At 38.4% G+C, this 24,609-nt stretch overlaps 1 protein-coding gene across 2 annotated transcripts; it reads right to left on the bottom strand.

The window, feature by feature from the left end:
• Positions 1 to 3,642: 3,642 nt before the first annotated feature.
• Positions 3,643 to 24,511, bottom strand: LOC130097319 (oocyte zinc finger protein XlCOF26-like). 2 transcript variants are annotated; one of them, XM_056264119.1, is made up of 4 exons: positions 24,287 to 24,511; positions 14,844 to 14,887; positions 14,430 to 14,664; positions 3,643 to 4,772 (listed from the first exon to the last, which is right to left on the bottom strand). In XM_056264119.1, exons 3-4 carry the CDS (start codon positions 14,512 to 14,514, stop codon positions 3,838 to 3,840), a joined length of 1,020 nt encoding a protein of 339 aa, XP_056120094.1. In that variant the 5' UTR covers positions 14,515 to 14,664; positions 14,844 to 14,887; positions 24,287 to 24,511; the 3' UTR covers positions 3,643 to 3,837. The 2 variants fall into 2 exon arrangements, with proteins under 2 accessions (XP_056120094.1, XP_056120093.1); XM_056264118.1 differs by lacking the exon at positions 14,844 to 14,887.
• Between the last annotated feature and the right edge of the window lie 98 nt (positions 24,512 to 24,609).

Here is a 24,609-nt window from a genome sequence, read left to right on the forward strand (position 1 = left end):
GCAGGTCTGGTCCCGAAATCACAACTGAGCAGACTCAGGTCCAGAGATCACTACTGCGCAGGTCTGGTCCCGAAATCACAACTGCGCAGACTCAGGTCCAGAGATTACTACTGCGCAGGTCTAGTCCCGAGATCAGAACTGAGCAGACTCAGGTCCAGAGATCACTACTGCGCAGGTCTGGTCCCGAAATCACAACTGCGCAGACTCAGGTCCAGAGATTACTACTGCGCAGGTCTGGTCCTGAAATCACAACTGCGCAGACTCAGGTCCAGAGATCACTACTGCGCAGGTCTGGTCCTGAAATCACAACTGAGCAGACTCAGGTCCAGAGATCACTACTGCACAGGTCTGGTCCCGAAATCACAACTGCGCAGACTCAGGTCCAGAGATTACTACTGCGCAGGTCTGGTCCTGAAATCACAACTGCGCAGACTCAGGTCCAGAGATCACTACTGCGCAGGTCTGGTCCCGAAATCACAACTGAGCAGACTCAGGTCCAGAGATCACTACTGCGCAGGTCTGGTCCCGAGATCACAACTGAGCAGACTCAGGTCCAGAGATCACTACTGCGCAGGTCTGGTCCCGAGATCACAACTGAGCAGACTCAGGTCCAGAGATCACTACTGCGCAAGTCTGGTCCCAAGATCGCAACTGCGCAGACTCAAGTCCCAAGATGTCAGCGCCATATCGGGACACTGGCGGCTTCACTTCTCATCAATGGAAGAGAGCGATCTTTTTTTACAGTCCATGGTTTCAAATGGTTGGCCTTCAGGAAAGTTACAAACTCCTGAGAGACAAATTTTGCAAGTTCCTCAGCATATGCTTTATAAAACTGGCCGTAAAGCCATCTAATCCTGGTGCTTTACTTGAAGGGAAGTGTTTAATAACGTCCCTTATCTCCTCAATAGTAACAGTTGATTCAAGACGTTCAAGCTGGTCCCCTGACAACACCGGCAGATCAAGAGTTGACAGAAAAGATGTAATGTGTTCCTGGTCCCCCTTCGACTCTGAAGTATACAGTTTAATGTACCTGGCAAGTAGTCTACCAGCCTTGTCACCCCCTTCAAAGTATTTCTGCCTTGCCCGAAAGAGAGACAATTATGCCTTCTGGGTCATAATTTAATTAAAATCATATTTTAGTCTAGTCAACCTGGTAAGATTTTCAGAGTACATATTTTTTTTTAAAGTTTGATTCTGCAGTTATGATCTGTTTTTCAAGCTCCTGGAGCTTAGTATTGTTTTCCCTCTTCCCGAAGGACGAGTGTTGAATTATGTGGCCTCTCAAAAAGGCTTTCAAAGCCTCCCATGCTACCCCTGCTGATGGAGCCGTTGGGAGATTGGTCTCTATATAGAGGTTGATTTGTGATTAAGTGATTCCTTGGAGGTCTCATCTAATAGAAGGCTAGAGTTTAATCTCCATCTAGCTGGCTTATTAAAGGACAGAATATGGATAAATATTGGACTATGGTCTGAAATAATTATATTACCAATGTCACTCGCTTCCATAGCTGATACCAGCGAGCTATGTGGTAAAGAATGTAAAATCTCTCGAATATGGGTTTTGTAGCCGCCAAATGTCTACTAGACAAGATGCTTTGGACATATCTTTGAGCACTGCGTGTGCCCTAGTGGTGCGGGCCGATGGAGAGCTATGGTCTTATATAGGGTCCATTGCCTCATTAAAATCACCCCCCATGATAATTGGATAGTCTCCCAAATCATTTAGTTTCTTCTCAAGTAGCCCAAAAAATGTCTCTATTTGGAGTGTACATATTCGCTAGTATGATACTATTTCCCTGGATCTCACAAAGCATCAACAGCATTCTCCCTTCCTCATCTGCACTCTCTTTTAAGCATTTAAATTGTAGCTGCTTGTTAACTAGAGTAGCTACTTCCCAAAGCTATAACCTTTGAAGCAAACCTTCAAAGGTTATAGCTTTGAAGGTTTTCTAATAATTCAATATGTAGCAACTGTTTAACGATGAGAATTTTGCAAAGTTTAATAAGTTTCCAAATTAAATCCAAATATGTCAAACATGGCCAAAAGTTGCTTGGCCCTGCAAATCACTGCTTGCAGTTATATTTTTAATTATTGAATCTGTAGAAACCTTTTACTCACAAAATCACACATTGTCAGTGAAATGGTCATTTTATTTGTTGTTATTGTACATACATCTGTATATGTAATAACAGGCTTTATGTAACTAAAAACATTAATAAAAAAATTTTAAAAACCTGATCAAATTCAGGGAATTGTTTAATTTATTAAAAAATGATTGATTGTTGCTGTTTTTCTGCATTTGTTTCCAGTCTCTTATCATTTTAGTATTTCTTTGAGTAAGCGTTCAATCAAAATCATTTTCAATCATTTTCTTGTACTTCAACATATAAAACACAAATCTTGTGGCATTTCACAGCAACACTAGTTTATTAGTTAACTAACTACATATTTACTTTATGTGAATCTAACAAAACATTTGCTCACTGTGACACAGAACAATGCTTTCTAATATGAGTCACTAGATAGCTTGATTGGGGCGAAACTCTTCTCACACTGAGTACAGTCGTACGGCTTTTCTCCAGTATGAACTCGCTTGTGTGATTTCAGGTTCCCAGAATGAGTGAAACTCTTCTCACAATATGAGCACTTGTAAGGTTTTTCTCCAGTATGAATTATTTGGTGCAGTTTCAGATCACCAGGGGCCTCATGTACAAAGACTTGCGTTGAATTCATACTAAAACATTGCGTACGGACAAAGCTGTAAATGTGCGTACGCACAAAAAAAAACAGATGAATGAATCTCTGCGTACGAAGGATCCCACGCATATTCTCTTTGTACATCCCAATTAAAGTAAAATTGAGCGCACATGCACGAGCACAACGCCCCACCCAGTCTCCTCCCCCAATTAAATTAATTTAAATATGGTAATTAGTCCAATTTGGCAAAAGAAACCGGCAAGAACATGGCTAAAGAAACGAAATTTCACTAAAAATGTCTTCTATGTGGATATATAGTAAAGTGCAATTTATTCCTGTGATCAAAGCTGAATTTTCAGCATCATTTCTCCAGTCTTCAGTGTCACATGATCCTTCAGAAATCACTCTAATATGATGATTTGATGATCAAGAAACATTTTTGAGTATTATCAGTGTTGAAAACAGATGTGCTTCTGCTTCATATTTTCGTGGAAACCGTGATTTTCAGGATTCTTTAATGAATAAAAACTTAAATCAAACAGATATAGAAATCTTATCTTTTGTAACGTTATAAATGCATTTACTCTCACTTTTCAATTCAATGTGTCCTTGCTGATTAAAAATATTACTTTCTTTTTTATCTTTACTGACCGAATTAATGAAGTTTATTTTTTATTCCTAGTTAAGCCAACACTGCCATTGCTAGACGGGTGGTGCAATAGAACAATTCGTAGTGTAATGTTTGCGACTTCACTTTATTGCCTCTATGAGTCGCCAACGGACAAAAATCACGACAAATATACGTACGCCAGACATGAAGTTTACTTGGAGGAACGCACATTCTTACATTAATTTCACTGTTAGTACATCTGGTCGTGAACGTGAAAGCTGGCGTACGCCGTGTTTTTGTGCGTACGCAGTGTTGATACATGAGGCCCCAGATGCAGTAAAGCTCTTCCCACAGTCACAACACACATGATCTCTCACTTAATTGTGTGTTTTCTGGTGCTGTTTAAAACTGCCCAGCCATGAAAAACTCTTTCCACAGAGAGAACACACATAAGGCTTCTCATCTGAATTAAGTTTCGGGTGTTGGTTTAGATTTGATGATGAACTAATCTTTACCACACTGATCACAGTTAAATGTTTTTTTCTCCAGAGTGAATGCGAAGATGATAACTGAGACCTGATTCATGAGTAAAACTCTTTCCACACTGAGTGCATGTATACGGTTTATCTCCAGTGTGAATTCTCATGTGTGTGTTAAGGTGTCCTTTGTGTGTGAAACTCTTCCAACACTGAGTACATTTGTACGCCTTTTCATGAACTCGCTCGTGTGATTTCAGATGTCCAGAATGAGTGAAACTCTTGTCACAAAATGAGCACTTGTAAGGTTTTTCTCCAGTATGAGTTTTTTGATGAAGTTTCAGATGACTAGATGTAGTAAAACTCTTCCCACAGTCACAACACACATGATCTCTCACTCCATCATGTGTTTTCTGGTGCTGTTTGAAACTGTTCAGTCTTGAAAAACTCTTTCCACAGAGAGAACACACATAAGGCCTCTCATCTGAATGAACTTTCAGGTGTTGTTTTAGTTGTGATGATGAAATAAAATCTTTACCACACTGATCACAGTTAAATGGTTTTTCTCCAGAGTGAATGAGCAGATGAACACTGAGAGCTGATGCTTGACAAAAACTCTTTCCACACTGAGTGCATGTATACGGTTTCTCTCCAGTGTGAATTCTCATGTGTATGTCAAGGTGTCCTTTCTGTATGAAACTCTTTCCACACTGAGAGCATGTATACAGTTTCTCTCCAGTGTGAATTCTCATGTGTGTGTCAAGGTGTCCTTTCTGTATGAAACTCTTTCCACACTGAGTGCATGTATACGGTTTCTCTCCAGTGTGAATTCTCATGTGTGTGTTAAGGTCTCCTTTCCGTGTTAAACTCTTTCCACACTGAGTGCAGGTGTGCGTCTTTTTGACTTTTGTTCTTTGAATTGTAAAGTTACGATGTTCCTCCTCCACTTCATTCTGTTCTTGTCTTTGCTCTTTCACTCTCACCTGGTCTAGAATACACAGAAATACAGTTAGAATCAGTTCAAGTGAACCCTTATTTAATAGCAGAAAACAACAGAGATATGTTTGACAACTGCTATATACAAGGTTATGATCATTTGGATGCATTTCTCCATCATCGTCCATATGCTTAATAAATTGCATCTACCAAAGCAGTTGTGGGTGCAATTTTAATCTTACATTGATCAGTAGTAAATTTTACTAGGTGAATCTGAGCCATGTGGCTCCTGATGATCCTATAACATGAACTAAAATGTCTGTGTACGTGCTTGGGGTGATGCTCAGGAGCAGATGGGAGGAGACCTTTTGACCTTAGGGACTGGTCAGTGTTGACCAGTGCATTTCTGTATTAAGTTAAGGCCTGAGAGGGACTGAGGCGCCTGGAAGTTGCAGTCATGCCCTTAAAAGACATAACAGCCCATATCATAGTGTAAACTAAAAAGGAAAGGTCCTTGAAAATGCTGTAAGAACCCCCCTTCTGCTCATGCATCTGTGTCACTCCTCGCACAGATTGAACTTCTGTGTGTTTGGGACTGAACCTATTCTTGCAAGAATAAAATACCTCTTTTTTATTAATTTGACTCTGAATGTCTCTTACGCAGTGATGATGTTTAACAGAAGTTGCCACAACAATTTGGTGTCAGAAGAGTGGGATTCATTGGATGTGCCTTCTGGACCTGAGAGCGGACGGTGTTTGGCCACCTGGACTGAGCAGTTCCAGCTCTACCTCGTAAATTTCAAAGAGAGGGGCCGACCGCTATCAGGGCCAGGAGAAACTCCACTGGAATTGAGTGAAAACGAACCCGTGGCAAGTCAAGACATCTCTGGTAAGAGACGGCTAAAATATTTTCTTTTGGGCTAAAATATTTTTCAATTTGTGAGTAAAACCATGGTGGCTGTGTCTGTTCGTTTCTGTGGTGTAGGTCAAGAGTACTGATGCAATAGGGCTAACTGCGTGAGGTGCGTTTTACAAAACAAGCCACGGGTGCGGTTTTGTAATTCAGGGGATCCTTGCGCAGCAGTTTATTGGGGTCAATTGAGACTTACGGTCGGGACAGGGTTAATACGGTAGGGCTAACTACGTGAAGTGCGTTCTGCAGACAGGTCCAAGGGTGACGTGCATGCAGATCAAGGGATCTTCACGTAGCAGTTTACTGGGAGTTAATCGGGTCGCCAGAAGAACTGAGTGCGCCCTTTCTGGTCTTGGGTGAAGTGACTAGATCTGGTGGAGACGTCCAACAGATTATTAGACGCAGCGTCGAACGAAAAATCCACAGAGTAACAGAAACAGCCACTATGGGAAAATCTCAGGGTAAGCATGCCAAATTTGATACACCGGTTTTCTGTAAAATTAGGAAAAGTATGGGGGAAAATGTATGTTAGACATTGAAAAAAAAAAACCCTGATAAAATAGCATGATTTCCCCAGGGAGGGAGCACTGAACACAACTAGACTAAGAGTGTGCGAGAATCAGTGGAACAGGGCAGCGGGACAAAAGGTTGTTGTGGCTGGGTTCAACATGGGTGTAAAAAAATGTAAACAGATAATGGATTGTTGGCTTGAAGATAAAATGTCGAACTGCCAGGAGAAATAAAGTTTTTACTTCTTCATCCAGTAAAGGGAGGCATGACATTAGATGTCTATAGAAATTAAATTTATATAAGGATTGAAGTAGCAAGCAGCAATAAGGCTGTCTGTGTGAAATAGAGGGAACTGTAAGTGAGAGACTTGATGGAAGAGGGAAGTGGAAAAAAAAACAAGAAGGTTGGTGTGTGAGATATGTTTGTGTGGGGATTGTGCAAACAATCATGTACTGGTTAGATAATGAAGGAACTGGCATGTTTGAGAAAATAAATAAGAGGATACAGAAGGAACTGGGCATGGAAAGATTGAGAAGAAATATAGTAGAAAACTGTATGTGATGAAAATAAAATGTCTGACAGAATTTATGGAAGTCAAATTAACTGTTTAAATTATATGAAAAGTCAGTTTTAGAATAAAATAAGGCATTGTATGATTGACAGGGATTAACATGATATGAAGAATGTTTTAACCAGAATGGGGAACAAATCTATATTTTTAATGGGAAAATAAAGATTGAAATTATGTTTAGTTTTAGTTTGACAATCATTGTGTTTTGAACCTAAAGGGTCTATAATGGGGTAGTGAAAGGAATGGATTTACCATCCATCTTCGTTTATTATGAAAGGAATTGGAAATTATAGTTTTATAAAAAAAAACGAATGCATATCCTGGTATTTATGATTGTAGACAATGTCTGTATTTAATATCTGAGTAGTGACTGAGGGTTCAGCTATGCTGGGAGTACAGGAACAGTGTTTGCTTATTCAGCCCGGCTTCCGGATGTTAGATATGTACTTTCTGTAATTAGTGTTGTTGATGACAATCCCAAAGTAGTAAAATGTAAAGATAGCTATGTCCAAAGATTCTGGAAATCAATAATGTATAATGTTCTGCCAATAATAATGATGAAGATTATGATTTGGCTATTGTTATATCTGCCATTGGTGGACTGTAAAAAGAATACAGAGAACTGCTTATCAGTGGCTCTGTTGGCATTCCTGAATGGGACAGACTGCTTCAAGGGTGTGCAGTAAGTTGGAGCCGACAGAGAGTGTTTTAATTGTGGTCAGCAGGACCATTTAACACGTAACTGTAAATGCCCACCGAGAAGATGTTTGAAAATGTGATAGTGACACATTTCTGGTAATAATGTGGGCTTGAAAGTAGATCAGTGTTTAAATGACGACATTAACATTTTTCGTCTGAAAAATAAGAGATAAAAAACAAGGTCAAAAGATTGGAGTCTTAAAGTGAATCATTTTGGAGAAAAGATCTATAATAGTAATTTTTATAAGTGAATTGAATACAGTTTGATGCAAAATTAATGACTCAAACAAATGTGAGTTGAAAAATATATAAAAGTAACTAAAAGGATGATTGTGTTTTAATTAAACATTTTAAAAAGGGTTCAGGTAATATAGAGAGACAGATCTCACAGATGATTTATAATAACCGCAAAAGATGCAGAGTAGCCTTGTCAAAGTTAGTGTGAATCCTAAATGGAGATTGATAAACTCCTAGAAAAAAAACTTTGAAGTCAGAGATTAAACTATGGTAATTGAGATTGAGAAATGTGAAACGTTATTGAGAACTAGAATAATTATTTTTATGCAAGAACAAATAAGCAGAAGCAGTAGGCTACTGGATTAACAGGTGCTAAATGTAAAATGTGTAGAAAGGCACCTAATTAAACAAACAGCTTAAAAAAGGTTGACCATGAAAGAACTAGAAGCTGATGTTTTGCTTTCAAAAGATAAGTTTGTTATTGGCTGTAATGAAACAGCTCGCTTATCTGAATCTGATGTTGATGTGGCTGAAAACTGCCAGAGCGACAGAGACTCAATCTGAGTGGAAATTTGTAATGTCTAAATTCCCTAAGACATGGGCAAAGGACAACTATAAAATTATGTTTATTTGAAAACACATGTAATTTCTGGCAAAGATGCCTTAAGCTGGGATAGAGTTAAAAGATGGTAGATAAAAGTTTGATGTTAGAAGTATATGAGAGAGCAGTGTACCAGTCCTGAATGTCTCAGAGTCTCTCTCAGTCAATGTCAGCTAAAAGCTGTTATCTGAGCGTGTGTCATGAGTAATAATAAGCTATTTATAGTAAAGCACAGTGTTTCAATTGAAAATCATAGACACAGAGATGTTAAAAGAAATCATTGCCATGGAGAGGGCAATTTGTATTTTAAATGTTTTAAATGTAAAACTGAATGACTTTAAAGAAGTCTTTAAAATAATAATGCAGATCTTAAACGATAGAAGACATTTTATTTTATTTTAGGACCAGTAACTTCTTTGTCTCATTTAGTCTCCACCATTCAGGGCCGATGGCTCCAGCTACAGATGAAGTACACTGAATGTATGGTTGTGATCTAAATTAACTGAGTATAATCTAAGCAGCTAGGTTTCTGCTTTTAAGATGGTTAATGGATTTAAGTGATTAAATACTGCTGTTATTAACCTGTCTCCCTGTGTGAACACTATTAGGCAATCGGAATGGCTCTGGTGACTCTTGAACGTGCCTTTTCTAAGCTCCAGAAAACAACTGATTTTGTTGAAGACGACTGATTTGGTATTGGGAAAGAGCGGTTGCCAGTGTCACGAGGTGACTTTCCCAGTGACGGGTAAGACCTTCTTTGGCCAGACAGAGGTCAACCTAAGGCAGGGGGGTCACGCAGACACGGGGCATCTCCTGATGGAGATGTTTATGTGAGATGGGTATGAGAGTGGAGCGGATGACTGAGGCCAGCAGCATCCTTTATCGTTAGGGCGGATGAGGAGTTACGGCAGTCTGATCCAGAAACGTGAGTTCCTCTATACCACTCACCAGAAACCGTATTAATTGTATGGCTTGTTTTTCATTGTGACAAGTATCTGAAATTATAATAGGGGACAACACCCTGAAGAGAAAAATTAAAGATAAAGAGCTAATGGGAATGGGCTTTCAAGAGCCAGCTGAGACCATGGCTGAGACCGTGTGGAGACAGTAGCAAAACTTTTTATGTATTGGCTGCCTCATGGGCAAGAAAAGAAAATGTATAGAAGTGTTGATTGTGAAATAATATGTTTTAACTCCTGAAGGTCGTTAGATATGGTGGTGGCTAAAGATGAAGACAGCTTTTATAGATTTGAAAAGTCTGGATAACAAAGGTGAATGGTCGAAGTTATTGTAATGAATTTAAATTTAGTCTAAGTTACAGTCTTAGGAGGCTGTTGGAAAGATTATTTGTTTATAGTGAGAGAGACTGCTTGACTGGAGGAAGGGATGGTGCTCTGTCTGTCTTTCTGTTATCGGCCTGCTAGAGCAAGCTGAAGAAAAATAATGATAAGGAACCCAAACAACCCAGCTGACTTGTCTAAAAATCTAATGAATAATAAACAGACATGCTTTGAAATTGGTTAAGAGACCATGTAAAATTAGGTAGAAGCTACAGGAAAATGGTGAGTTTAAAATCTTATTTGAAATTTAAATCTTTTAGCAATAATATAAAGAAAAGTGAACATTGAGAATGAGCAGTAAACATATGTGTGTCTAGTATGAGTGTGTGTGATGGTGACAGCACTTTATGTCTGGTATGTATTAGTTTGGGGGTAATAATATTCCGCCTGAATAGTGAATATATTGTGTAATTAACCTCTGTAAGTGTTTTATCATTACAGATGGGTTAAGGCAAATGACAAAATTTAAAGAAGCCGATAATCTTAAGTGAATACGATGAAAAGAAGATACAGAACATAGGACGAGCTTTAAGCTGATTGGTCATCAAGCTCTGTCTGGTATTAATTACTTTTGTCATTTATGATGTTGATTTGAATTACGTTCTGGATCAGTTTAAGTATTGATGTAAATTGGAATTGTGAATTCGTAGATCGCCGTCCGGGCATTTGACGGCAACAACAAAGCGACGCATTGGCTAAGTCAATTTCAAATGATCAAGAGAGCCCTTAACATTTATGATTATTGTGAACAAAGGGGGAAAAATGATTGACTGACATTGACCAAGTCTGTACAGCACGACCTAACCTGATAGAAACAATTGATGACTTTGGAAATGTTTGTAGATGACTGACTTGAGAGACCAAACAACAGGCCTGAAAAAGCAGGATTCGCTGTGAGACTCAGGGCCATTGCCCTTAAAATAATTAGATAAGAAGATGAGATTGGGCTTTAAGTGTAGAGTGTAATATTTTGTTTCAGAGGCAGAGAAAGATGTCTGGGCAAACTTTGGCTGAAGGACGCCGTTTGGGTTGGTATTGATGGCAAATCAAATTAGTTTAAATTGATGCATGAGCTGGGTCATGCATCAAAAGGGGGATGGTAACAATTGCCAAATTTGGTTTACTAAGGGGTTAAGATTTGTTATAAGCCATTGCACAGGTGGGGCAATATTGCTGTCTGTAAGTGTGCCGCACACGCTGATAACAAAATTGCAGGACTGTTTCAACAGGAGACGCCAGGGCAGATGAAGCAGCGAAGGCCGCGGCAGCACAGCAGACAAAAGAAACTACGTGTATTTTACTATCTGAAAATAACCTCGACATTTGTTTTTCTCTACAGATCATGAAGACTTTTGATACAGGGCAGAATGTGCCCAATAAAATGATGGCTATGGATGAATTTGGCTAATTATCCTGGGCTGGGTTATTATTGTAGCAGAAAGGTGCCACACCTGCGCAGCGCATAACTTAAGATTTTCTTTTTGTAGAATGTCAGGATGGATTGCAGAAAACAGAACTGATTCTGTTCCAAATATATAAATATTGTGTTGTGGACATGACCAAAGTGGGTTGAGTGTTTTTCAGGGGAAAAGGACCCTGAGTGCTATTAAGTGAGCAAGAAATTATCCGGTGATAATGTTTCAGGTTGTTGATTCCACAGGTCACACCAAAAGGGACGAGCGGCTAGACAAGCGGTCACTAACAAAGTACTTAAGGTCTCCATTCACAGGTGACAGCAGGTAGGGGTGTAACGATATTCGAACCGAACCGAAAAACCGCGATACAGAACACACGATTCGAATCGCGATACTCTCATTGCGTACCGAACACGCCCCTCCGCGCCCCCTGCTACCCCGGCCCCGCCCCGCCCGGCTCAATGGACCTCATGTCTTGTGTACAGTACACAACGAATTCAGTTTTGTAGCTAACCACCATTAACACCAAATAACAAGCTCCGTGTTTTGTTACTTTCGATAATAAGCCAGGTGTAATCTTTCAAATTCTGTCTATTTGATCACGAAATTCAAACAATAAATGGCGTTTTGGCGCTCTTTGATGTGGCGTGACAGATCGCTGTATGCCTACTAAGCTCCTCATTTCAAACGGCAGTGCGGCGCGCGGGTTAACGCGATCATCTCTTCCTCAGTTACAGAATGGACACCTGAAGGTATGTTGAAAGATGCAGTATACTTACTGAAAGGCATATCATAACTCGTGTAATCGCTCAATCAGTGTTTCAGCAGCGGAAAGACGTCAATAAAACAGCATAGCTTGTCACTAGGATTATATTTACCTCAACAGGCAAGTGATTCAGTGTCCACAACTTCCTATAAATGGTTCCTATAAATGAACTCTTGCACTAAATAAATGCACCATGTTAGCCTATATATTATATTTTACTTAACCTGTTAATGATATCTTGATTATTTAATGTATGTTTAAAATATCTTTCATGAAAATGAAAACTGTGTAAAGTATTATATTTCAATAACAAATTAGAGTAAAAACACAAGTTAATGCAAAAACTGCCTTATGTTCAGTTTACATGTTTTCATACAATGTGTTGTGTGTTGATTATTATATCTAAAAAATAAATAGCTTCTGAATTTAGGTTAAAAGTCTAGGCTACAACCTTTAATGTTATAGTAATGTGCGGCTCCCTATATAGTTTACAGATTTAGCAGATTTTTTTTTAATCCTTGTGAAACGTTTAATTGTAATTGAATTAATTTAAAGACAAAGACAATTTTTTCATTAAACCACTGTTTAAAAAAAAAAAGCAAAAAAAATGCAATTTTAGCTTTCTAAACCGAACCGAATCGAACCAAACCGAACCGTCAATTTTGTGTATCGTTACACCCCTAACAGCAGGCAAGAAATGGTTCATTCCAGTGGGGGTGCGGTCGTGATTTAAGGGAAAACCTTGTAAGGATCAGAAAATGGTTGGAGAGTTTGACACCTGGGTCCAAGCCTCTCACCTTAGACAACACCAACAGGCCTCAACCATCCAATAGAGCATAAAGTGAGGTTTAAAGAAGACTGTGCTAGTAACTGTCTGCCTCGCCTACGAGGGAAAGACCATTGCAACGGCACGCAAAGTGTCACCCTGGCGAACACGGAACGTCCGTGGGGTGAACGAGATGATCAACACACCTGGAGGAACCAACTGCCAACTGATGGTTTAAGTTTAACAGAAGAATCTGTTTTTGTGATGATTTTTGATGATTTTTGATGATTGAATCAAACTTGGTATGGATTTGATTGTAAATGTAAAAAATCTATTGATTGATGTGTCCGTATTAGAGATATTAGAGTTAATTTTGAACAACTAATTTGGTTAGAGGAATGGATAAAATTATAAGACTTCTCTGGTTAGATTCGTTAAACAGCGTTCAACAGAGCTTACTAAATTGAATTAGGTGATATATGGAGATGGGCATGGATTAATGGGAAAGCTTAATGGTAGGAGTTAGGATTGTGTGTGTTATTCTGATAATTTTGTTATTCATGGGTGAATATGATTACAGAGACAGGTGAAACCTGCTGTCTGTTCAATTGGTGAAAATGACAGTCTATCCAAAGGATGAACAAAATTATGCGACGATACAGGTAGCGGAAGCTACAGTGAGATGTGTTAAATGTATGTTCTGTTTGTTTTTCTTCTATTTGTTTATTTTCTGAGAAAGATTAAGGGCATACGATTTAAAGAAGGTTACAAACAGCGGTCATCCGTGTTACGAGGTGGCGTACAAGGACAGGGTTTGAAATGAGGGATTTTATTCTACTTTTATTAATTATGTTTGGATTGATGATTTTGTATTCCTATTAATCTGTAAGCTTTTTCTTGTTATTCTGAGGTGACTGAGGGTCTGATCTAGGTCAGGAGTGCAATAACAGTGCTTATTCATTCAGCCCGGCTTCGAATAAAATCTTTACTTGCTTGCTCATTCCAGTGCTCATTCCTTGCTTGCCCGACTCAACACGGGCGATATGGACTCTCTATGGTGGACGGCACTGATCCTCAACTACTCGTCTTAAGACCGGCGTGATTACTTGGACTTCCAAAAAATACTCTAAATGTTCTGTCAAAGCGCTATATAAATAAAGGTGACTTGACTTGACTTGACTTGATACTTAAGGGACTATCCCCACAAAACAGCCTAAGCTTTTTCCTTTTCCAAATAATATTTCACAAATGTTTAAGAAGAGTGATCATTTATGCGAAAATCAGAGATGAAGAGTATAAGTGTGATATAAGACTTAAAATTCGTTCTTTTTTGTTTATTATTGTGATTATGAGTAATCTGAATGATAAAAAGAGGGGAATTGTGGGTGCAACTTTAATCTTACATTGATCAGTAGTAAATTGTACTAGGTGAATCTGAGCCATGTGGCTCCTGATGATCCTATAACATGAACTAAAATGTCTGTGTACGTGCTTGGGGTGATGCTCAGGAGCAGATGGGAGGAGACCTTTTGACCTTAGGGACTGGTCAGTGTTGACCAGTGCATTTCTGTATTAAGTTAAGGCCTGAGAGGGACTGAGGCACCTGGAAGTTGCAGTCATGCCCTTAAAAGACATAACAGCCCATATCATAGTGTAAACTTAGAAGGAAAGGTCCTTGAAAATGCTATAAGAACCCCCCTTCTGCTCATGCATCTGTGTCACTCCTCGCACAGATTGAACTTCTGTGTGTTTGGGACTGAACCTATTCTTGCAAGAATAAAATACCTCTTTTTATTAATTAGACTCTGAATGTCTCTTACGCAGTGATGATGTTTAACAGAAGTTTTGCCACAACACAGTCAACAATGAAGAATCAAGAAAGGACACCAACCTATTTGTTCCTCTGTAGCTTCATGTTTTATTCTGGATGGTTCTGGATCACTCATGTCTTCAATCTCCTCTTTTATAAACTCCATCTTTAACAGTCACACAGATTTCAGCTGCTACTCCTGGAGTTTGTCCTTCTCTTGTAGGATGATGGGAATATTCCCAGTATTTATTGGTGAATTGTTGTGGGAGGGGCTTCACTGCAGGTGTGAACTGTGATCACTGTGTTTTTATCCAATCTGCATTTAAAAAGTACAGGGCCATCATGTTTAACTGAGCAGCTGAAAAATCTCTTTGTCTCCAAAAGTTCCCTGTTTTCAGCTCATTCATTATGGTGATGTCTGAGATCTTCAGTAAATTGGCACATTAAATTGTTTTATTGGTGTCAACAGGCTGAAACAGACTACAGCATCATCACCTTTAACTTCAGTTCTTGTCTTTGCTCTTTCACTTCCATCGGGTCTGAATCATTAAAGATATGTTATTAGAATGAGTTCTGGAGGATAAATGTGAATTTTCAAGTGAACCCTGATTTCATAACAGAAAACAAGTGAGATCTGTTTATCAAATAACATATTTTATGTTGTACCAAAGGTTAGTTTTGTCATCTTGTTTAGTCAAAATATCACAGCTCTTATGATTGGTATCTAACTATATAAATTATATATATATAAATTATATATATATATATATATATATATATATATATATATATATATATATATATATATATATATATATATTAGGGGTGTAACGGTTCACAAAGTTCACGGTTCGGTTCTAACTATACACTTGTGTCTAGGGGTGTCACGATTCTCCAAATCCTCGATTCGATTAAATTTTCGATTCTAAGGTCACGGTTCGATTCGATTCTCGATTTTTACATTTATTTTTTTAAAGCCGAAACCGGCCAATCAGGATGCTCTCTGTCTTACATGCGCTTCATGAGGCACATACGCAAGATCTCTCACTCTCTCCCGTGCGCGCGCTATACGGTTTGGAGCACAGTTTTTTCTGTCTCGCATGCGCGATTGCGCCCTCTTGCTCGCTCGCTCACTCTAGATTCCGGGAGATTTTAACAAATTTGCGGGCATCAGGGAGCCGCTATCAATATGCGGGAGACTCCAGGAACTCCCGCGAGACTTGGGATGTCTGCAAAGTAAACTGTGGCTTTTTTGAAGCGCGAACGTTGTCAACATAACTCACTGGAAATCCAAAAAACGTACACACCTGCGACTTCCATGAAAGAGAAGGGGGTTCAAGTTCTGTCAATGGGTCTCTTGCATCTGCAGTTGCCATGCTATCTTTTGAATGGCTGTAGCTAAGTTAGAGGAGGTTGACCATAGACTCGCAGCTTTTCAACACGCGTGTTTTTTTCCCGCTTGGCACGCCGACCGGACGTGACATGGGGGCGTGGCAGCATCGACGATTCCATTTTTTGATTCGATCGATTGGAAAAAAAAAAAAAATCGATCGATTTCGATCTTAAAACCCTTAGTGTCACGGTTCGGTACGTTTTCGATACAGCAAAAAAGAAAGAAATGCCAGAGAAATTTCCTTGAATTCATTCTTTTAAATTAAATTTTTATTAAAACTAACATCATAAGGTATGATATTTTTTTACTTTGAGCAATGATGGAGCTATACTTGACTCTTCTTAGGAGCGTATAAAACAAAACAGCTCTTTGGACAAAATGAAATGTAATATTGTAGTAGTTATAAACAAAAGTTTATTTTAGTTCAGATTAACATTTGAGGGCAGCAATTGTATTCATAATGTCGAAATAAAACCGACGTAATGTTACTTGAAAGCATTATAGCCTACTATTCCTGCCAAACTCCCATGGTTACAGTTAGTCGTGTTAATAACGTAATATTGACGGAACACAAAAGACGGAACTCTGAAGCTCCGTCTGTGGCATGCACAATCATGCGATGGCTGAACGCGAAATCCAAACACCCTCCGTGTTAAAAGCTGACGTGGTTAGTAGTGGTTAGTAGTGTTACTACAGTAAATCCATGGTGAATGTTGCTGATCTGTGGACACTGAATAGTTCATTCATGGCACAATGTTTCTTCCTGGTTTCCACATCAGCGCTGTTTGATCCGTTAATAACGGAGAAATGTGAATGTTTCTCACTGGATCTCGCAGCGATGTTATTATTTCAGTGGTAAATTATTATTTTTTCTTTACTGGATTTCGCTGTGTAGCTTGATCAAGATCGGCTCGCGCTGCATTGGTCCAAACTGATAAACGGTCCGTCAACCACACAATAACGAGTAGCTCAGTTTCGTTCCGCTTTCATTACATTTGCCATTTGATGTTGGGCAATGTTGTGGTCACACCATCGTCTCTTACATTATGAGCGCGCGACACGCCTACATTTGAAGATTAGTTACTCGGAGATTAGTTTTCACTGGAGAAAACCGCCCAACATTGCAAAGTTTTCGGCGCCGGAGCAGCTTAACTTCGCTAAACCGGAGGATTGGCCCGATTGGAAACAACGCTTCTCCAGGTACCGAATAGCAACACCTGTCCAACTGCTCGTTAACACTTAATTTCTAAGCAGCCAATCACATGGCGGCAACTCAGTGCATTTAGGCATGTAGACATGGTCAAGACAATCTCCTGCAGTTCAAACCGAGCATCAGTATGGGGAAGAAAGTTGATTTGAGTGACTTTGAACGTGGCATGATTGTTGGTGCCAGAAGGGCTGGTCTGAGTATTTCAGAAACTGCTAATCTACTGGGATTTTCACGCACAACCATCTCTAGGGTTTACAGAGAATGGTCCGAAAAAGAAAAAACATCCAGTGAGCGGCAGTTCTGTGGGCGGAAATGCCTTGTTGATGCCAGAGGTCAGAGGAGAATGGCCAGACTGGTTCGAGCTGATAGAAGGGCAACAGTGACTGAAATAACCACTCGTTACAACCGAGGTATGCAGCAAAGCATTTGTGAAGCCACAACACGCACAACCTTGAGGCGGATGGGCTACAACAGCAGAAGACCCCACCGGGTACCACTCATCTCCACTACAAATAGGAAAAAGAGGCTACAATTTGCAAGAGCTCACCAAAATTGAACAGTTGAAGACTGGAAAAATGTTGCCTGGTCTGATGAGTCTCGATTTCTGTTGAGATGCCTTGTTACCACTGTGCAGGCTGGTGGTGGTGGTGTAATGGTGTGGGGGATGTTTTCCTGGTACACTTTAGGCCCCTTAGTGCCAATTGGGCATCGTTTAAATGCCACGGCCTACCTGAGCATTGTTTCTGACCATGTCCATCCCTTTATGGCCACCATGTTCCCATCCTCTGATGGCTACTTCCACCATGTCACAAAGCTCTAATCATTTCAAATTGGTTTCTTGAACATGACAATGAGTTCACTGTACTAAAATGGCCTCCACAGTCACCAGATCTCAACCCAATAGAGCATCTTTGGGATGTGGTGGAACGGGAGATTCGCATCATGGATGTGCAGCCGACAAATCTGCGGCAACTGTGTGATGCCATCATGTCAATATGGACCAAACTCCCTGAGGAATGCTTCCAGCACCTTGTTGAATCTATGCCAAGAAGAATTGAGGCAAATTGAGCAAATTTCCTCAGCAACACAAATGAACCAGTTTATTGACAGAGGACAGACAATTAACACACACACCTTCAGATTCACTGTCTTTCTGCTGAAGGATTCATTAGAAAAGACACATTAATTACCATCCTCCCAAACAATAACTGCAATTCTTCTAATACACAGGTCACAGATATGGCTAAAAACATACATTTATATCAAAATGAAAACTAAACACACTTAAATGACATTTCCACAGACTCAATCCACCAAAATGATATGTGGATATTATTTAAAAAACGTGCGTTAACCCTCTGGGGTCTGAGGTGTTTTCGGGCCCTGGAGGTGTTCTAACATGCTCTGACATTTGTGCTTATTTCTGTTACTTGTGACATTTTCATGGCTAAAATCTTGAACAGAGACTTGAACAGTCACACACCTTTGTGCCATTCCTGAAACATAGTACATACCTGTCATTTCCAAGGTGTTTGATTTTTCATTTGACCATGTTCATGTACATAACTCATGTGAATGTTGAAGTCAGAAGGACTCCTCAGTGGCATCTGGTCCCTGTAAATAAAAAATATAAAAATAAACAGCTGTGAACATGCTGATATCAAGAGAAACTATAGGGCTGCACGATTTTGGGAATACATTCTAATTTTTTTGGGTTATTTTTTAAATTAAAAAAATACATCATTATCCACATAAAATCACCAACAATTACTTTATCTGCAGCCAGTAACTCTGATATAAAATCAGTAAATTCTTTGATGAAGTCTGAACAGTGCCCTGGTTGCCTCTATACAGTAGCCAGCACAAATCTCAAACTGGATTTATCATTTAGACTAGTGTAAGACTTGATTTTCCAAATGGAAAGAAACAAAATGACAAAACATTTAAATTATCAGAGAATCATGATATCATACACTGAGGTTCAGAATTTGGGCACCAAAACTGGGTAGATATTCACCCCACTTTCATACTCAAATCACATTAAAACAGAGCAAAACAAAAGAGATAAAGCAAAAACACTAAAAACTAATTTAACGAAACAAACCAAATACAACTAACAAAAATGAATTTAAACAATATTTATGGAAAAATGCACAGAAAACCAAGTAGCCTAAAGTAAATGTACTGGAAGCAAACCAAACAAAGGGACTGGTTAAAACGAACCCAGCGATCGCAGAATCACATGAACGCTGGAGAGCAGACGTCACACAAACACATGAACCAGCGCACACGCTTTTTCTTTTTTATTATTGAACACCAAGAACAGAACAAAAAAATAATATACATCTACAATGGCATTGGTAAATACAGGTAAATGAGTATTAAGCAAGGCCCATATCAGTTACAGTAAAATAAAATAATAATAACAAATAAAAATAAATAAATAAATATATTAATATAAAATAAAAATACAAAGGGGTCTCTTTATTCCTCTTTTAAGAGCTCAAGGTCTCTTATTATTCCAGCCAATTTCTGGGCCTTTTTACTTTTCATACATTCCAACGCTGGAAAGAAATTAGAAATCAAGTCTCTTTTAAATACAGAAAAATAAGGTTTCGTCTTCATACATTTGGACTTATGAATGAAAAATTTGCCCAGTATCAACATTACATTAATAAGAAATTCACTTCTTTTCTCGTCCAACAGCATTCCAAACATATGTTTAGCAAAAGTAGGCAGTGAGTGAATCTTTGATTCCAACCAATAAGACATATTTTCCCAAAAAGTATTTTGAAAGAAAGATAACAAAAGAAAAAAAAAAGATGATCAGTTGTCTCTGTCAACTTGACAAAAAGTACAGGCATTTTCTTCAAAGTTAAACCGTTGTCTTAAAAATTCACTTGACGGGTATAGGCTACCCCATTGAATATTTTAAAAATTAGTTTCCTTAGCTTTAGGAGCCACTGGAAAGCTAATATACTGTGTTCGCACTTTTTTAATAGTTTGTTTATCATAAGATTGCAAAACAAATTAAAACGTGCATTCGTCTTAATATTAAACCCTATAATATAAATCGCAGCTGTTTGTCACCAATGTCAATCAAACATCAAAAAAGAAAGAGAAAATGACTTTTGCTGTTTTAAAGGTACACTGTGTAGTTTAAGTACTTTATTAGCTAAAATCAATGTCTTTATTCATTGGTGTGGAATGACCTCTGCCAATTATCTGACTTATCCTCGTAAGCGAAGAATTTCTTATCTTTATTTACATGGGACGGGTAAGTCCATGGAGGATTCCATGTGGTTCAGCCATCTTGAAAAACTATAATAGCAGAGAGGGACAAAAAGCACTAACGTTAGCCTACCTAAACGCATAACCAGCGCATTTTCGTTCAGAGCCAGGGTCACGTGACTGAAACCAGCTGAGCTCTCCAATAGTATCGTGATAGGCGCTTGTCACTGACCCGGCAAATTTGAAAGGCTGCACTGCACGATACTTTATAATGCAGGACCATGGGTATGCCGAGCCACAGGAGAAGGAATCCTTGTCGCCAAAAATTTAACGTAAAAGGAAATGTGACTGGCAGGTGTTAATGTCGGGATAGCTTTTTCCAGGTGGAAAGAGCTAAAGAAGGAGAAACACTACGAAAGGGACGCTGAAGTTGCCTGCTCTCTTCTCGACAGGTAAGTCAATGTTACGGTCTAAATTACAAGCTTTTTTTCATTGCTTGGTTGTGTACTTTATAGGGCTGCCCCCAAATAGTCGACTAAATGTTAGTCGATATGAGAAGGGCTTGGTCGAATACATTTTTATTAGTCAGTTAGTCGCAAAAAAAATCACGTGAAAATATTACGCAATCAGGGGCTGCGCAGTCAGTGTATGACATGACATCAAAGCAACGAGAGATCAACGAGATCTCGTGCCTCGCGGTATACCAAAGCGCACTTGTGGGAAAATGTACTTGGCAGATAAAACAAAGGTTGATTCAGGACCATTGGCAGGGTGGCAAAAAAAATTAACATCGATATCCAAAGCTCGCTAAAGCAGCTAAACGCCTCCACTGTATCCCTTCCACATCCACTCCATCAGAGCGCATCTTTTCAAAGGCCGGCTTCATTGTGAACAAGTCGAGAAGCTCCCTTCTTCCCAACAATGTGGACAAGCTGGTGTTCCTCTTACATAATATGAAAAAAAAAAAAAATCGAATTGAAAGCTAAGAATGCTTAATTTCCTTTTGTAGTGTTTCTGTTTGCTATCCGTTAAGCTATATATAAAAAAAAAACAGGTATTTTTATAATATATAAAATAATTGGCTAAAATAAAATATGGCTATACAAATAAATAAATATTATTTTTATTCATTCGTTTTTATATAATGCAGAAGTTGTTTTTTATTCCGTAAGAAAAATTAGTCTGATGTTTGCAATTTGTTGTTTCAGGTCAAGACTCATCCGTCATCTTAATGGCAGTTTGCGGCTTTGCTCTGATATTTTTTATTTGTATTAGTGTTCTTTAAATTAGCCTATTTGTTCCACATTTTGTCTTAAATATAGCCTAGTTATTCTAAACAATTTACTCAAATACTTAGGCTGTTGATTTGTTTGCCGCCTTCTTTTTTATTCTAAGTTTTGGCGTTGTGCGATGTGCATTTATTAAATGGTTAGTTTTTGTTAATTTTCCTTTTGAACAATATAAAAATTATATTAATTTATTTTTCCACTGTATTTTTATACCAAACAGCGTTTTTGCTACAGTATATATTTGTTGTTGTTTTTTTGCCTTGTTTTGTACTAGGACTAAGTTACTAATACGTTTATTTAATTTATTTTAAAGAACGAATTTTATTTTATTCAAAACTGTTTATTTTTTTGGACATGTAACAGTTTGTATTTTTGATAATAAATTATTAAAATGCACAGGCAGTCTGATTGCTGTTTTTATGTTATAATTAGCCTATAACGTGTCGTAAGCGCTGTATACTTCAAACTAGGGCTGGGTTTCGATTCAAATTTCAAGAATCGATTCGATTCCGATTCTCAAGATCTTGAATCGATTATCATTATTCGATTTGATTCGATCTGATCCGATCTTTGAGATTTAGATAAGTGTTTTTGAAAAAAGCATTTTTTTTTTTTTCAGGTGTTACTTGAATTACACGACTGTAGTTATGCAACATATTAATACTATTATTATAGACATTCAACTGCAAATTAATGGAGTATTGATGGTTGTAAAGAGCAATCCCCCTTCCAGAGTGTTGATACAACTGCTTTCACAAACTTGCACTGGTGTAGACGACAGAGGACGCAGAGGTATATCAGCAGCAGAGGGCTGTCGCGATTACCGCAATCTTGTAGTACCGCGCTACTGACAAGTCAACCGCAGAGGATTGCAAGTAACCGCAGCAACCGCGATATTCACGTTTTTTTATAAGGCTATACCCTTCTTGTTTTGAACTTCATGCATGTGTATTGAATGTTAAACAAGTTCATAATGATAACAAACAAGACAGTTTATCATGGTGATGTGTAGCCTACAGAGGCTTCGCACAGACAGTGAATGAGAGAGATCGGCAGAGCGCGTGCGATTACCTGCGTCTGTCTTTGAAGTCATATGTATTCGTGAAAAAAGTTTGCCGAGTCAAAGGAAAGCGAAATATTTGCCGTATCATCCTTTTAACGTTCACGTCACGGGTATTTACCATAAATGCGCGTCAGGAGCAGCGCTGGTCAGCATTCCACAGCGCGAGGAAGCCGCGGGGAAATAAAATCAGCGAGTCACGCATTGAATCAATAGGCTATTGGTCTCTAATAAGTGAAGCATCAGCTTCAGAGTTACCCATGCGACGCATTGCTGCTCAGCTGAGCCTTGAGAAGTGGAACTCAAAGTTAAAAATAATTAACACCTTGTTTCATTACATCTCTTTTAATGAATCAGCTTTTTTGAACGTGTTCGTTGAATGAACGGTTTAATGACTCACTCAAAGCCCGTTGTCGTAACAATGTGCGCGCTGAGTGAAAGCCTTTCGATGCGCTTATCAGCGATCTCCAGTCGCGGCAAGTTAAAGTTCACGGGGAAAATGTAAGCCTATTATTAAATCGATCCTCTGAGTTATGGATCGATCTTTAGAAATTAATATGAAAATCGATTCAGAATTGGTGAATCGATTTTTTCAACACAGCCCTACTTTAAACGCTTTACTATTCTGTTTTAAGCGCTTATTTTTCATTTTGAATGCGCTAATATCGTGCTTTAGCATTTTCTGTCATATGGAAGTGTTAAACTTCAACTTGGACTATACCTTTCCTTGTATATACGCAAGTTTTATATTAATATCATAAATGAACGATTATTCGACTAATAGCTAAAATGCAGGAGTGTTAGTCGACTAGGAATATTTTTAGTCGGGGGCAGCCCTACTTTATTATATAGGCAACATAATAGAACATGTATAGTTAAAAGCTAAACAGGCTCTTTGATGAATAGCATCACAGGCTATGTTTGATGGTTGCATTTCATGCCTACATGTTGTCATAGCTTTTTGGTACATAACGGCTACCGTAGTTGCAACACGGATTTGAAAAATCGAGGCGCTAGAGAGCACTATTCGTTTGAATGCAAAATACAATTTCACCGCTAGATGGGAGAAATTCCTACACGGTGTACCTTTAACAAAGATAATTAAATTAATTATATTTCATTTATACAGTGAAGACTATATACAGTGTTATTTTACATTTGATTATTCAATGTGACTGTACCTGAATACAGTTAGATTTACCTGGGTAAAAAAGATATTTATATCTTTGTTCTATTGTATTTATCTATGCTTGTAATTTTTTACTTTCTATGCAGATTTACTTCATTACAAAATCATCCCAGTCATTCTAGAATGAATCATTCTTTCCAAATAGAGATTCAAGTCATCTGGTGAAATTGTTTTCATATCGCAGAAAAATAAAATAACGCAAAGTCATTTTTTCCTAATATCGTGCAGCCCTAGAGACAATAAACACACACACACACACACACACACACACACACACACACACACAGAGAGAGAGATTCAGTCTTTCTGCTGAAGGATGTATGAGAAAAGAAACATTAATTAACGTCCTCCCTCTGCTATTCATAATACACAGGTCACAGATATGGCTATAAACATACATTAACATCAAAATTAAAGCTAAACACATTTAAACGAGATTTCTACAGACTTAATCCACCAAAATGATATGTGGAGTTTTTTTTTTTTTTTTTTGCGCTTTAAACAAACACAACGACAATGCAACTCGTAATCCGAAAACAGGCATAAGTTTAGGGCAGCAAACTTACATAAATCAGTCCACAATAGAAAACAGGACAGGCAGCAAAGAATCACGAAGAGAATAAACAGTCCAAGAGTAATCCACGGGAAGACAAAACCACAGGAAGAAACGCTCAGAGATGTTCACCAGATCAACACAAAACTTCCCAATGAGGATCTTCTTCTTCATCTGTGTTTTTTTTGGCAGTTTGCAAACAAAGTGCATTACCGCCATCTTCTGGATTGAGGTGTGAACTCATCAGGATATCATTTTAAACATGTTACTAAACAAAAAAAAAAAAAAAAAAAAAAAATAATCAAACCTATATGCTTTGTTTCTTTCATAATGTTC

The sequence above is a fragment of the Rhinichthys klamathensis genome, unplaced genomic scaffold (genome assembly GCF_029890125.1).
Source record: "Rhinichthys klamathensis goyatoka isolate OS25496 unplaced genomic scaffold, OSU_Roscu_1.1 h1tg000216l_1, whole genome shotgun sequence".
In the NCBI taxonomy this organism is placed as follows: domain Eukaryota; kingdom Metazoa; phylum Chordata; class Actinopteri; order Cypriniformes; family Leuciscidae; genus Rhinichthys; species Rhinichthys klamathensis.

Coding starts and splice junctions, on each gene's coding strand:
- LOC130097319 (XM_056264118.1), bottom strand. CDS start 14,514: ATGGAGTTTATAAAAGAGGAGATTGAAGACATGAGTGATCCAGAACCA. Junction 4,773..14,429: donor AGCTACAGAGGAACAAATAG/GTTGGTGTCCTT, acceptor TGTGTATTCTAG/ACCAGGTGAGAGTGAAAGAG.